Genomic DNA, 16,327 nt, shown 5'->3' with positions numbered 1-16,327 from the left:
TCAGTAAATATATATATAACTTAAACATATGATGGTAACAAACTGGCTTTATTGTAAACACTGTTTTATGGAGAGTTTACAGTTGTTTTACAGTTTTGTGAAAAGCTTAAGTTTTAAGAATGATTTTAAACACTGTCTTGACTTTATCTAATGCAGTTATCACAGAAACTAAAATGTTCTATTCTGCGAACATTTTACAAACAAGATGTTTCTTCTCTTAAGATAAAACAAAACATCATAAAAAAGAACAATGTTTTGTTATGGTTCTTCTTATCCTTGCAGTTCTTATAGTCATGCGTTTGATATTAATGGAGAATATATTCAATGGAACACGGAATGTTTCACTATATAAGACAATACGATTACATATACAGTCGCTTATAAAATTTCTCAAACAATTTCTTTTCTTAAAAGTTTTTATTTGAGGTCTTCGACGTAATACAAAATGCAGGAAAACGCCTTTAAACAGCTGTGGTTTGAATATTTTGTAGGTACTAAAACAAACATTAATGAAAATAATATATAAATATGCATCTATATCAGTTCAAAAAGAGCATTAATTGAAATGTATTAACAAAGAGCGTGATTGTGATTTTTCATGAAACGCTATTGCGTTTTAATTATCAAATGTTAGATCTTCTCGTAAATTTGCCCTGAATTTGAAAAGACGTTTAAAGGTATGTAAAATATTTGAACCATTTAAAACCAATCTTAAACATATATTCAAACCACCATGAAATCAAAACAGAATCTAAAAGAAGATCCTTTGGAAGCATAGAATGCAACCGAACTAAATAGCAGTTGCAGACTCTGGTTGTGTTTAAGGCGCTCCGTTCTTCTGGTAAATCTACCCTAATCTTGTTTATTTTCTATTAAGTCCATAAAAGTTCATGAAATAATGCAATACCTCTCACGTCCCAGTAGCACAGGCTTATATCTTTAATTTATTTGTGTGCATATTCTCACAGTACTATTATACGAGACCTGGGGCCGTATTCATAAAGCATCTTAAGTATAAGTATAAGAAATTGATTATTTACTTAAGTATAACTTAAGTAAGAAATTTATTTTACTTAAGTATATTTGTTACTCATAAAACAATTTAATAAGTAATTCTTGGCTTTTATTGTGGACGAAAACATTAAAAACATTAATTTCAGACAGATACAACATGCACAATTATGTTTAAAGTGCTTTTATCTGATAAACAACACTTTAATCGTACTCACGACGCTATTTTGTTTTCTGACTTAAGTCATTTCTTACGTATCTTAAGTTTAAGCTGTTTTATGAGTACGACTTAAGTTTTTACTTAGACTTAAGCTGAACTCACCACAAACGTGAGTAAAATCTTCAACTTAAGTCAAAACTTATACTTAAGATGCTTTATGAATACGGCCCCAGCTGTATAGATACAGCAGTACAAAAGTAGCGAAAATTTGTTACATGTTATCTCTAACACTGATCTCCGTTAGATCAAAGTGAACACCGTTTTGATGCTAAAGACAGACCTGTGCTAAAATAATAACGTCTTCACCAAAAAGCATTAAACGTGCGTAGAGAGGTTCCAGGAATGTGTCTATTTAATCTTAGATTAGGATATGTTACGAGTTATGTAATTATTGTTTCTTCAGTATGTGTATGCATGAAAGGAAGCACGTTTCTCAAACAAACGAACAAAATCTTTATTACGTATTTGAATCCAGCTTCATCGTAAGAATTGGTTTACAGTACAATACAAGGATAAGGAGAAAATTAAATATATAATAAAGCAAACGGTTGGGTGTTAATCCTTTTAAAGCTTATTTTAATCCTTTAAAAGCTTATTATCAATTTACAAAGCGTTCAATGATAGACTAAACACACACACGTGTAGCTCCTTAATGTCTTGTATTGTTATTTGGATCCTTTTTCTAAGACGTAAAATTTATTTTAAAATACTCACAAATACGCTCTTCCTTGTGGCGTGTAATGTGTTGCAATATTATATCTTCTATAATTATTGTCTATCTTTATATATTCATGCAATGTCTTAAAATATTTATTGTAAAACAGAAATATTTTTTCAATGTTTCATATATTTTTTCTATCTTTTGAAATATTTATTGTAAAACTAAAAATAATATGCCATGTGACAAAGTATTTATTCAATGTTTTCAAATTATTTGTTCAATCCTACAAAAAAATGATTCGATACAATAATTGTGTGTAAAACGTTATGCTTAAAATATTTGTTCGAAAGAATTCTGGGTAAATTGCGGACATTCCTATTCTGCGGTCATGCGGCCAAATTTTATTACCTCAATGATTACATGTATTTTATTTTATCAGTAAAAAAAGTTAGAGGGTATAGGACATATCATCTATAACAGAATTATACCAAACAAGAGCTTCGCCTAGGTTTTTTAGAGAAGGAGGGAAGCAAAATTTAAAGACGATACATATTTAAAGATTTTTTTGGCGGGTATGTGAGGGATTGGGAGGGGAGGGGGAGAAGGATGTGTGTGTGTGTGTGCGGTGCTGGTGACAGGAGACAGTTTACTAAACAGCAAGAAACTAAATAAAAAAATGCAGGGGTTTGGATGTGACAGAATACTAAAGGTCAAGTAGCTAAATGAAAAAAGGGGGGAAAAGGAGAAAAAATAATTGGTGATAATTGGTGGGGAGTGGGGTTGGTGGAGCAGGGGGAGGGGGTACAATGTAGATTGGGGCGGGGTGTAAATGAAAATAAAGATGTCGTTTTTTTTTGGGCCGGGGGATGTATATGCTCTGGAAATGAAATATGATGGGGAGATTTGACCTTGCTGTGACATTGACTTTTGACGGTCCACCCTGGTTTGAGCACTCTGCACATCGTCTCATCACCACATACCTACACCCCAAGTTTGAAGTCGATACCTTGAATGAATGGTTAATAAGTTTTTTTCCGGACATGAATTAAACTTACAAATTTCATCTTCGAGCTCAATTTGTGACCTTGACCTTTGATCTTCAGAGCCGGTTTAAGTGCTCTGTACGTTGTCTCATCGCCATCTAAAACCATGCCAAGTCTGAAGTCAATACCTTGCAAAGTTATTTAGCTATGCTCCGGACACGAAATATGATGGTCAGTTTTGACCTTTTAGCGCAGTTTTTGACCTTGACATTTGACCTACAAAGCCATTCACATCATCTTATCGCCATCTTCCTATATGCCAAGTCTAAAGTCAATACCTTTAATGTTTATAAAGTTATGCTCCGGACATTAATTATGACGGACGGACGAAAAGACGGACGGACGCACGCAGCATCACATAATACGTCCGTTTTTTTCAAAACCGGTGAATTAACAAAATGCGCCGCAGTTGGTCGCAGATTGGCCGCAAAATAGCAGTTTACCCAGAATTCTCTAGGACAAATATTTTAAGCAGATAGAATAAATATTTATGTTTTACTCAAAATTATTATTGTTGCATCGAATACAATTTTGTAGGTTTGAACAAAAAATATTAAATGTTTAATAAATATTTTGTGATATACAATAAATATTTTTGTTTTATTGAACACATATTTTAATTTTGCAATAAATATTTTGTAGGATTGAATAAATAATTTGAAAACATTGAATACATATTTTGTCGCATTGCAGATTTTTTTTTAGTTTTACAATAAATATTTCAAAAGATAGAAAAAATATATGAAAACATTGAAAAAATATTTCAATTTTACAATAAATATTTTATGACATTGAATAAGTACATAAAGATAATTATAGAAGATATAATATTGCAACACATTACACGCCATACTTCCATATATCATGATATGGTGTTAGAAATCTCTAAACCTTTGGTGAAACAGGCATGATGCCCTTTTATTTCTGTGTAAACTACTTGTCGTACCGGTTTCGACGTTCCTTATTTGTTTTCATTAGGATGACATTTTTCTCTAAGCTATTTTAACAAATTCTTACATTTGACATAAATGTAAAGATAACACAGTAAACAAGTCCAGCTGAAAAATCAAAATTGCATGAAACAAAAGTCACTTCTCCGTTTACATTATGGAAAATAATGTACTATCTAGGATCATATTCACCAACAGTATCTTCCACGTGTGTGCTCCCTTTTTCAGTTCTAGTACTAGAGATGCGAGTAAGAATTGGTTGGGACATAATTTTGAACGTTGTAATTATGTGTAACCCTTTTTGTGTGGACTGTCTAGAAAACTAGCGCTGTTACATTCGTTACATTTGTTTAAAATACACAAAAAATGCTCTAAAACCATAATTGACAAACATCAAATACAAAAATAGATGCTATTACCATACAAGAATGAAAATGAACCTGACATATCCTTAATCGCATGTTTTTCAACACAATATTGTTTCCAACATAATGCAGCAATTTGTCGATCTTTAACATTACTGAATCCATGCCAGGTATTATATTTGACGGTATATTTAAGAAATAATCCTTTCAAAACTGGCAGAAACATTTATTTTAAACATTTGTCTTTTTTCTTAAACAGTCGTATATATGTATAAAGAAATTGTGGCTTACCACTTTTGCCGACACCTTCAGCCCCAAGCACAGCAATTTTAGTTTCTCCAAGAGAAGACTTTTTCCTTTTCAGATATGGTTTTGCACCACCTACGGAATTCTCACTCGCAAGAGTCCCTGCTGCTCCAGCACTCATTTCTTCACAAACGTTTTGAGATTTTAGGTTAAATAAAATATTCTTCTTATCTCCAATTTAATGAAAGTTATTAGTAATATACAGCATATTTTACAGCATTTTCTCTTGTTATCTTATATTCAGACCATCATAAAAAATTGGGGTTTTCATATACATGTCAATGTTCAAAGTATTCTATGAATGTTCCATATTGCTATGAGTTCTGCAGGTTCTGTATAGTACTGTCTAGCAAAAACAATCGTAGAAAGTAGAAAAGCCCACGCATTTGAACTTCAAAAACGTATTCAACAGCGGCAACTGATGAGAGTAAGAAATATTCAGAGGAATACCAACATTAACGACCTATTGCAGCTTATTGTTATCATTGTTACATACTTTACTAAGCATTCTTACAGACCAGTAAATAGAGTTTGAATAGACTGACTATATGGTGATTTGGGTCAATTTGACTATTTTAACTCTTGCACAGTTTTGTATAGCGCTTAACTTTGTAGGACAAACCACACCAAGTCATCAAAAATTTCTGTTTGCCACTTGTTTGGTTGATGAATGGCATCACTGTCAGTTTGTGTGGTTTTATGTGGATTTCTCCAAAACAGGCAGCACCATTCTAATTACCCATTATTTCATCAAATTATTAAAACCGAAAGCTATTGTTTTCTTATATTATTGTTAGATTTGTATCGAGAAATATGCACGAGCAATATTTTAGGTATTTTAGGAGCAATATTGTTCCGCGGAAGGACGATGCAAATTAAAAATAATTTATTCAATGATAAGCATTTATACTAAGCTTATTGTAAAAAGATTAAAATTGTTTTATATTAACCATGCGATCAACTCAAACATCGAACAAGAAAAGCCCATTGTCAATATTTGCGAAAATTGATTTATAGATGCAACCTAAATGTATAGCACAAGAGAACGCATCATCTTTAGAGGTTATCGGTAGTTTAATTACGAACATGTTACCTCATAAGGCAAGGAATTCCTGACAATAAGTTAATTACGTCTCCCACACCACTGTTGTGGTAGTCATATTGATTTACTTCTGTCTGTGTGTGTGTCCGTCTCTGTGTGTGTCCGTCTGTCACAAATCTTGTCGGCGCTCTAAGTCGAACATTTCTCATTTGATCTTCACCAAATTTGAATAAAATATGTTTAACAATAAGTCCTCGGCCAAGTTCGATAACTAGCCAAATTGGCCCAGGCATTTCGAAATTATGGCCCTTGAATTACCGAAAATCGCTAAGGTCTTTGGGCATAAATGACTCATATACTACTAATCATGTGAATAGTAGTATATGAGTCATTTATGCCTCAAGACCTAATCATGCCAGATGTTTAGGCAGTTGAGGTCTTGGTGCATGGTTGACTCATATACCACTATTCAGATGATTAGGCAGTTGTGGGAGACATGCGCTTTTCTCAAAAGCAGCTCTAGTTTTATATTAAAGCCGTCCTCAAGCCTTTCATAACACTGAAAGAATTTTTGAAATCGGGCCACTATTGAAAAAGATGTGGCAAATTGAAATTTAAGAAAATGGCTGATCTTGGAGGCAGCCATTTTAGTGTGTTTATTACGTCATATGTTTCTTGAGTTTTAGATGTAAAACATGGTATTTTCTTTCATTATAGCTGGAAAATGTAGAGAAATTATTTTACAGAAATAAGTTATAGAGTTCAAATACGCATTTAACAATTAAGTTTTGTTTGTTTGTTTGTTTTGGGTTTAACGCCGTTTTTCAACTGTATTTCAGTCATGTAACGGCGGACAATTAACCTAACCAGAGTACCTGGATTATGTACCAGTACAAACCTGTTCTCTGCAAGTAACTGCCAACTTCCCCACATGAATTATCAGAGGTGGAAGACGAATGATTTCAGACACAATGTCTTTTATCAAATTGTCACGGAGAACATATGCCCCGCCCGGGGATCGAACTCGCGACCCCGCGATCCGTAGACCAACGCTCTCCCTACTGAGCTAAGCGGGCGGGTTAGCAATTTAGTAAATCCGCCATTTTGTTTTTTATTGCCTTGGTAACAAAATGGTCGTCCTTTTGATAAAATAATTAAATGCTAATAACTTTCTCATTCTTAAACCGATCTTGAAGATTTAAGAAATCATAGCAGATGGAATTATAGGATAACAACATTGCCTTTCCCTTTAACTGATTTTTGCCTAGTGTTTGTTTTAGCAATGAAATCGACTGGAACACCCTAAACTTTAGCGGAAATAATATTACATAATTCATAATAATGATGAAACACGAAAATTGAAATATATCTTATACGATAAGATAAATTAGTACGTAGGTTTCTTTGAAAATATTTACATTGGCAGATCTTGCAGTTATGTATTATTTTGCGATCTGATCATTTAATAGTATTTCCTGACAATAATTGTTTTCATTTACATTCAATATCTCCAAGAAATTTTGGCTTAGGGCAATACAGGTAAGTGTGCATATTTTCAAAGATTTTACCAACTCTTGATGGCAATTATAATATACTTCAGTCTTTATACATGTTTTCAATGAGCATGTAAGAATGAAATTAATCAATACCTTCTAGTGGTAAATCGTTTAATTTACCACTGTTCATTGTTTAGCTACTTGGGTATTCAACAACTCGAGCTAACGCTCTCGTGGGTCAGTTCCTACTAATCTGAACTCTGAACCGTGATAAATCAGGCGACAAACTACTCGAGGGCCTTGATCATTTGATAAATTAATTTATAATCACTGATCATCTTCATAATTTAGGGAAAGGATTAAAGTTACAGATAGCAATATGTAAATAAGCTTTTATATCAAAATGCCGAAATAAGCGGAATTTGCATTAAAAAGTTGAACAGAAGAAGCTGTCAATAAATCTAGTATTACACATTTGATAGAAATTATACACTACAAACTGTAAATTAGCCGCAGACATAAATCAATAACCAAAGAACAACTGCGCTACATTTACAGCGAGACATGATCAAGTCAGATTATGGCTAGCCAACCTCATATTTACCTTAACTGAATTTGAAGAAGATAGATATATAAAAATATAATTTTCTATAGTCATTTTTTTTTATATAAAAGTGACCATAATATAAATAATAATAAAAAGATTCTACTGTATAACAGGATATGTTCGCGCGAATTGCAGACGTTTTGCTAGCGAAAATATTCACGAATCGAATATATAAGATATTTTCGGAATGTCAAAGCAACACAGCATTTTCACCGTGATTCAGCTCAACATTTTCATAGGCTTCGAAGAAACACTATACCTTTCTTTTGTTTAATGTAGATTTTTATATTTTCTCAAGCTTTAGCAGTATATCTCAAAACAACAGAAATTATTTGTAAAGGAACAACATCTTGACAAACAACGTATGTTTTACTGTTCTGTTCCATAGAATTGGATACTTAGCTTATTCTAAAAGTGTTGTCCCCCTTTAAAAAAGAATATCATTTGTAAATATTACAGAGATTGTTAACGAGGTAGTTGCTAAACTAAAACACAGAATTAAATTAATCAAGGTTGCAGATAGTTCCCTTGGGGGTTGGTTGACTGTACACGAGTACAATAAACGTAAACTTGGCAGTGATAGCGAAGATGACAAGAAGATTAAACAGGCCGTGTATAGAGCGGTCAAACGGCTTATAACTACCACTTCTGGTCCTAGAGAGTCCTCTTTTTATGGGGAGAAACAACGCAAGTTATATGTACACGGCCTCAAGATTACCAGGCCTACCCTGTCTACCGTACTGTCGCGTTATCACCAACGTACCGTCGCGTTATCATCATCGTACTGTCGCGTTATCGCCATCGTACTGTCGCGTTATCATCATCGTACTGTCTCGATATCACCACCGTACTATCGCGTTATCATCATCGTACTATCGCCTTCCGGTGCTCATGCGCATAGAAGAATTTCCCATCCAGTGTTCTGGTTTCTATTTGTCTTGTTATTTAAGCACTGTTGAAATTCAAAATGATTTATATTGCTTGCTAATTGGTTGTAAAACGTTTTTCAGCTAAAACCAAATATGTACTTTGGCAAAACTCTGCAGGTCAATCGCTTTGAGTTTTCTGTATAGTATAAGATTAATAACAACAAAAAAGAATGTTATACTGCACCATGATCAGGGCGTTTTTTCTTGGTCTGACATGAATATTTTTACAAATATGATGGCTTTTATGTCTATACTGAAAAGCAAATGCATGTCTTGCTCAAGTTATCGATGTTGAATTACGTAAGACGCATAACAACACTGAAATCGGGGCGTCGCAAATATTCGAAGAATATTGTTTGCAGTTTTCATGGCACATATTTTCATTTTAATGCATTAAAGTCTGGCAGTTTTCTGCAAAAATAAAATAGTAAAGCGGTTTACAACCAAAAGTGACAGAGTTAACGCCCCTTTACTCAGACATTTTATTTATGATTTTACAGGAATGAGAAATGCAGTAAAATTATATCTGCACAGCATTCTTAGCATTCATTTTGCTTTTGACTAATTAGCAGCTGTAGCTATAGGAGGATCATCAATAAAAATCATGATTTTCACACACGAGCACCCGCGTTCGAATCTGCATATCGCCCTATCGCTAGGGCAGGAGCTGTAGTTCTAAAAGCATAACTTATAATCTTCTCATTTTTAGCATGCACATGCGAACAGGAAGGCGATGGTGCGACAATAATAACGCGACAGTACGATGGTGATAACGCGACAGTACAATGATGATAACGCGACAGTACGATGGTGATAACGCGACAGTACGATGGAAGACTGGAAATTGGGAGTAGAGTATTTCAAAAAAGATTCTTTTTATTTCAAATTTGATCTTTCACCATTTAGATATTTTCCCTTCTCACCAAACCTTCCTGGGCTTCAATGTAAAGGGGAAAAACTATTGTTTTACTGTTTTACCGTTTGGTCTGAGTAGCATCTCTTTCATATTTAGTAAGAGTTAAATATTGGAGAAGCAACTGCATAAAAATTATCATGGTTCTGGATGATGGTTGGGTACAAATAAAACGTACGATCTTACCTGGTCAGATTCAGTTTTTGTAAAAAAAAAGTCTTTTAGAGGCAGGTTTCGTCGTTATCGACGAAAAATCGATTTGGGTACCGGCGCAGGTTTTAGAATGGATAGGAATCTGTTGGAACAGTGTCTATCAGACGTGTAAATCTGAATCGGTTACTTTTAGTCTCAGCAAGGCTTCTAGCACAATGCACAGGGGAAATAATTTCCCTTTCGCCTGTATTTGGGAATCTAACTCGTCTGATGACTAGGTATTTATACTTAGAAATAGAAACCAGGACGTCTTGGGACGGCACCAATAAACTGTCACCCACAAGTCCCTGTGTCACAGAAATTAAATTCTGGCGCTCTAGCCTGTGCAGTCTAAACACAAGATATTTATCTAGATAGTCGCCCTCGTGTACTCTTGTATATTCTGATGCCTCCCATACAGCAGTGGGGTCTTACGTTGTCAATTGTAAAGATAACGTCTTTCATAATGTGTGGTCAGATTTTGAAAAAGAGAAGAGTTTTACTTTTAGGGAAATAAGAGCAGTTAAAATCGCACTAAGAGCTTAAGGCCAGTTGTTTAAAGGTAAAACGGTAAAGTGGTTTTCAGATTCATAGTCCTGTGTCCTGTGTCCTGTGTCCACATTGTGCAGTTGGGTAGTACAAAGCCCGAATTACAGGCAGTCTTTAAGTATTTTTTAATTGTGCTTAAAATGGAACATAGACATGGTAATACAGTGGGTTCGTTAGTAATACTGACGAATGGGAAGTGACTAACGAGTTCTTCTGTTTTGTTGACACTTTATGGGGTCCGCACAATGTGGATCGATTTGCTAGTTCCCAAAATCGAAAACTGAAGCGTTATAATTCTAAGTTCTTAGATTATGACACAGAGGCTATAGTGGCCTTCACTCGGGATTGGAGTGGATGTAATAACCGAAAAGGCCTAGTGCTTCATTTTGGCCTATTATTTTCAACAAAAATTTCTGAGATTTTGGAATTTAAGTCTGGTCAAGATATCTTTAAGAATAATAATCAACTTGGAAATTGCCTTTTTAATGGTAAAAGATTCAGGGCAAAGTCCTAGCAATTCGTATTAATTAACTTTTTCCGGTGTTTAACAATTATGTCTGTTATTGTCATACAGGGTGCGCATTCAGACTGCTCATGCAGCTTTGTTTTTACAGTGATTTATGGAGTATCTAGATTCTATAATCCTTTTCTATTAAGTACATGCATATTTAGATTGGTTTTTTATATTAGCACATGTAATTAGCTAATGATTTATCATTTTAGTATTATAACTTTTGCAAAAGTCAGTTATGACATAAAACTGTTGCCTCTATATTATTGGATAAATCGCTGTTTAGCGACATATTTAAATTAAGTCTGACATCTGTTTCAGTGATGAGAAATAAAAGCGGCAGTCAGTTTTTAACTGTGGCCGCGATGTTTATATAGTGCAACGAATTAAAGCAGGAGTCAGTTTTCAATCTGTGGCTGCGATATTGATATAGTTCCTTAATTTTAAGCGAAAGTTAGCTTTTAATTATGTCATATATGTTTAAAAATTGCCAGGAAATAGTAGCGGATGTCAGTTTTAAACTGTGGCCGCGAAGTTAATATAGGAGAGATCGCCGTGACGTCACACATCAACACCTGTTTATCTGGTGGTTGGCAGAACAATTGTTTTTACAGTGTTTATGTATGGGATCGGAATTTTTAATTTTTAATAACTTTTTCGTTTATTGAAGGATTTTGAAAATTCAAAAAGTTTTGAAATGCTTACGATTTTCATAGTTTCCTGTGCAATTATCTTTTTAAAATGAATTACCATTTTAAATGACATATGATTTTAATAGTGCCGTAGCGATGTTCAAACTTAATAGAAAAACACTGTAAGTTAAGTGTTCATAATTAATCCATTTAACTTCGAAATAATAATTCAAAGTTATTAATAAATTGCTTGTTTTATAACCTTTCCATTGATCAAAAAATTATTGATATAATTTATGTTTTAAGGAAGTTTAAGCCGTTAGAAAATCATCACTGTTTACAAAAAAAAAAAAAACATCGTCGCTCGGCGTCTGCCCACCCGATCTCTGTCTTATCAGTACTAAAAATAGAAAATGCAACGGATTTGTACACAAACACGATCTCTACTATAGTGCCAAGAACCTAAAGCGGAAGTCAGCTTTAAACTGTGGCCGCGATATTAATATAATTCCATAAATTTAAGCAGAAGTTAGGAGATGTTATTAAAGTGCCGAGGTCAGTTTTAACTGTGGCCGCGACATTAATATAGTTCCATAAATTTAAGCAGAAGTTAGTTTTTAACTCTGTCATAGATGTTATTAAAGTGGCAGGAAATAGAAGCGGAAGTCAGTTTTAAACTGTGGCCGTAAAAGTATTATAGTACCTGACCCTAAAGCGGAAGTCAGTTTTTGGATTACGACCGTGGCCGATATAGTTTCAGGATATGTAAGCTGTAGTCAGTTTCTGTTAATATAGGCCAGAAACTAAAACAGAAGGCAGTTTTTTAATTGCGCCCGCTGCTTGAACGATAAAATACGGAATTTATTCATTCATTTACTTTTGTTTTCTTAAAGTTGTTTCTGGGTTTATGTTTATATTGTTTATGTATATTTTCTGTCCTCTACATTTAACAGATTTGTTTGAAGTATGCATGCATCTGGAGAGAGATGGATACAAGTTCACCCGGATATGAAGACTTCATTTAAGAATTTGAAAAGGCCTTCTAACAATGCCAAGTCGCAAAATACCACTAAATCGTACGAAATTTTGCACATGGTGTAGTAAATACAATCTTGTTCCGGTTCCTGCAAAAGATTATTGCTTAAATTTATACCTTTCAGTCAAAAATACACAACATTCTCTATGGCATTAAATGGGCACACAACCTGGCTGGATTGCCGGATCCTTGTAGCTCCACTTTTGTTAACAACGCTAAAATTGGTTATTAAGGTCCGTTGGAAAAGAATGTGTATCAAAGCAACCTGTGCATAGCTCGGATTTGTGCCCTGTAGTGGAAAATTTCGGACAGGATAGCTGAATCTTGAATGCTAAGAACGCAATTACATTACTTTTAAATCTAACCACATTGCGTTGAACATTGTAAAATCAGCCATCAGCTGAGTAAAGGGTCTGAAGTTCGGCAATTCCACATGTCCTGTAAACGCATTAAAAATATTTATGTTTAACAGGAATTGCAGAAAGTTGGATGAATATTTATTCAGGAAAGTGTTTTTTTGTAAGAAAAGCAATTCTTATGAATTAAGAGACGGAAAGCATATCTCATATACAAAAGCAAGAGAAATATTTTAAATAATATTGGCAAAATATGTCTTGACAAATCTAAGTTTGGGTTACATTCACTAAGATCAGGAGGGGTTACTTGTGCAGCTAATAAAGGTGCCCCTGACAGACTTATCAAAAAGCATTGTCGGTGGAAAACTGACATCGCTAAAGATGGTTACATCAGAGAAAGTACTGGGCAAAAACAGTCTGTATCTTTAAATCGTGGTTTATTAGGCTCTAGCACATTGTTGTATTTTATTTTATTTTCTTATTTTACATTTAATAAACATTTCCTGTTCTTTTCCGTTCGATAAATTAGTTTGCACGTTATTATACAAAGGTTACTGTAGTTAGATGGTAAATCATTTATGTTTGTCTGAATGGAATGAAAGATAACATAAAAATATATGTTATATTTTGCTTTCTCTTTTGTAGATAAACGATATTTTTGTTGTTTAGAAGTTTCGAAAGGTCATACGTTTGTACTGGATGGTTTCTGAGACATTTAATTTATTTTCTGTAGTTTTATTTCTCGATTAGTGTTAAGTGCACGGACACAACCACACAGCCAGTGTTTTCTTGGATACAGAAGCCATCGATTTGAATGTGTATAGTGAGTTAGGATGGTATACTGTGATGGTTTTTGATACACTTTGTATCATTTTTATTCAGGATAATTCATTTGTATAAGAGCATGGACACATATTCTGTGATATATATTTTTATACGCCAGAAGGGACTTATTATGTTATACCCCCGGTGCCCATCTGTCCGTCCGTCCGTTAGCAATTTCGTGTCCGCTCTGTAGCTCTTGAACCTCTTGAAGGATTTCAAAGAAACTTGACATAAATGTTCACCACATTGAGACGACGTGCCGAGTGCATGTTCTGGATGGCTCGCTTCAAGGTCAAGATCACACTTGGGGGTCAAAGGTAATATGACTGTTTCGTGTCCGCACTGTAAGTCTTGAACTGTTTGAAGGATTTCAAAGAAACCTGGCACAAATGTTCACCACATCAAGACGAAGTGTACAGCGCATGTCTCGCGTGGCTCCCTTCAAGGTCAAGGTCACAACTAGGGGCCAAATGTCATATGATTTTGTTTTGTATGTATATTGCTCTGCATTGCGGTGCTCTTGTTTTTTGTGTGTTTTTTTTTTTTTTTTTTTTGTTTTTTGATAGATGCCTTTTTTGTTCACTTACAATATATTTGTTTTAATTACTTCCCTATCATTTTACTATAAATAGCTTATTTTGTAACTTTTTTATTATTTGCCGTGGGGAAAAACCGAGACCACTTTTCTGTTGTACAACATGGATGGTACCTCCATTGTTTAGGTGTATTTTGACATATTCGTACCTGTTAAGGATTTTTTTTGTGTGGACTTAAAAAATATTTTTATTCTGTGGACTTCTGTGAATTTCTTCCATTTGTTTTCCTGTCAATTGGGCTTCAACAGTCAAGTTCTTAAAATTTTGCTCCCATCCTCTGATTTAACCCTTCGGTCACACTTAGGGGTCAATGGTCTTACCTTCCGATTAGACTTATTTTAATGGCTTATCACAGTTTCACGACAGATATTGGGTTTCAAATGCTGACGTACAACTGTTCACTGATAGTGCAGGCGGTGAAAAATTAGGATTTGGAATTTATTTTCATTGGTGTCATGCAAAATAGCCGACTGAATGGCACAGGATAGGCATTACCTCGAACATTACCGTTCTAGTGTTGTTTCCAATAATGGTCGAATTATTTGTTTGTGGTCCTCAATTTTCAACAAAAAGATCAAATTTAACTATGACAATATAACAGTTGTTCACATTTAAAATAAATTATCATCAAAAACCGATAGGGTTAGTATGTGTCTTATAAGGTTAATCATGTTACGTTGTCTAAAGCTTAATATTTGGATTAAAGCAGCCCATGTTCCAGGTCACCAGAATACTATTTGTGACTGTTTATCTCGTTCACAGTTGACATTATTCAGGGAACTCTTCAATCGTTCATTTTATTTTGTTCTTACCCTTTTGTTTGGAAAAAAGGACTATCACCAAGGTCAGTTACAACATATTTAGCGGGAATAAGTTATTTTCGTAAATTAATGATTAGCATAATTTCAATGACAATTTTCAATTAAGAAAACTTTTAGAAGTAGGTCAACACATGATAAACGGGCACCGCTAACTATGCATATCTTGGTAGAAATCTGCAATAAACTGCCAACCCGCATTTGTTATGATAGTTACGAAACAGGACATTTCTTAGCTTTATTTACTTTAGCTTATTTTGGCCTTTTTCGGGTCAGTGAATTGACAGCAACACGCTCGTGCAATACTCATTAACGATATTTGTTTTATCAAAATAATCAGTATGCTGTTATTCGTCTCCGCCACTATAAAACAAACAAAAAGTAAAGCCAGCTTTTATTAAATTACCAAGGCAAAAAAATGGTATTTGTTTGGTTTTGAAACTCGTAGAGTTGTTGGAAATACGGCTTAAATTAATCGTCCGATGGATGTTGGTCTTGAATTCTATTTAGACTCCACTAGATAAGTCATTCTGAGAAACACATCTTAATAATTAGGTACAAGACTTAATTGTTACAAATTATTGTGGAACTGGTCTTCCTTTCTGTTTCTTTGAATACAAAAAGTATTTATGACCGTGTCTCTTCTGAATTTTCGGGGGATAAATTTGTAGAAATTTATTGTGGCGGGGAAAAATTCTGCCGATCGGAAGTTGACTGGGCGTATCATACTTTAGCATTATTCTATACTAGCAGTTTCATCAACTGTTAAGGTTGTACTTTGTTCAAACTGTATTTAATTCTGGTCCTGGTTTCCGGCTCACGCAAGTTCCCAGCGTGAATCGTGGGACTAGAGCCAGAGCATTGCAATTCACTTTGGGTATGGTCATTTTTGTTGTTAACGCATTGAGTAGTGGTGTACAAAAGGTATTGCCCAAGTACTATGGTTATATATTCGTAGTGTTGCGTTATAGCATTGCCTAGCTCTATAAATAGCCTTGCTCAAGTGACACATAGCCTTACTGGTGCTAATCACTACAGTACTTTGCCTTGCTTTGCTGTATGATTCTAGCTGGTTACCCAGCTAGATTTCCATTGTTACTATGGTTACCCGTATGTAAAATAATGGAGGATACCACTCGTCTGTCATGCCTGCTGATGCTGGTCACTACAGTGCTGTGTCTGGTTTAGTGATACGCTTCATATTTTTCATTAATATTATGGTAACCGGTAGAGTAATGGAAGATACCACTCGCCTGTCATTTCGTCCGT

At 34.4% G+C, this 16,327-nt stretch overlaps 1 protein-coding gene across 1 annotated transcript in view; it reads right to left on the bottom strand.

Moving 5' to 3' along the window:
* Positions 1–4,870, bottom strand: part of LOC123552335 (ras-related and estrogen-regulated growth inhibitor-like) — a 65,139-nt gene extending 60,269 nt beyond the window's left edge. Inside the window, exon 1 of the mRNA XM_045341920.2 lies at positions 4,542–4,870. Within this exon, the coding sequence (XP_045197855.1) occupies positions 4,542–4,677 (136 nt within the window). The 5' untranslated portion in view covers positions 4,678–4,870. The remainder of the gene's footprint in view (positions 1–4,541) is intronic.
* Positions 4,871–16,327: the final 11,457 nt, after the last annotated feature.

Source organism: Mercenaria mercenaria, chromosome 4 (assembly GCF_021730395.1).
Source record: "Mercenaria mercenaria strain notata chromosome 4, MADL_Memer_1, whole genome shotgun sequence".
Lineage (NCBI taxonomy): Eukaryota > Metazoa > Mollusca > Bivalvia > Venerida > Veneridae > Mercenaria > Mercenaria mercenaria.
This window is presented reverse-complemented; position numbering and strand designations above follow the sequence as displayed.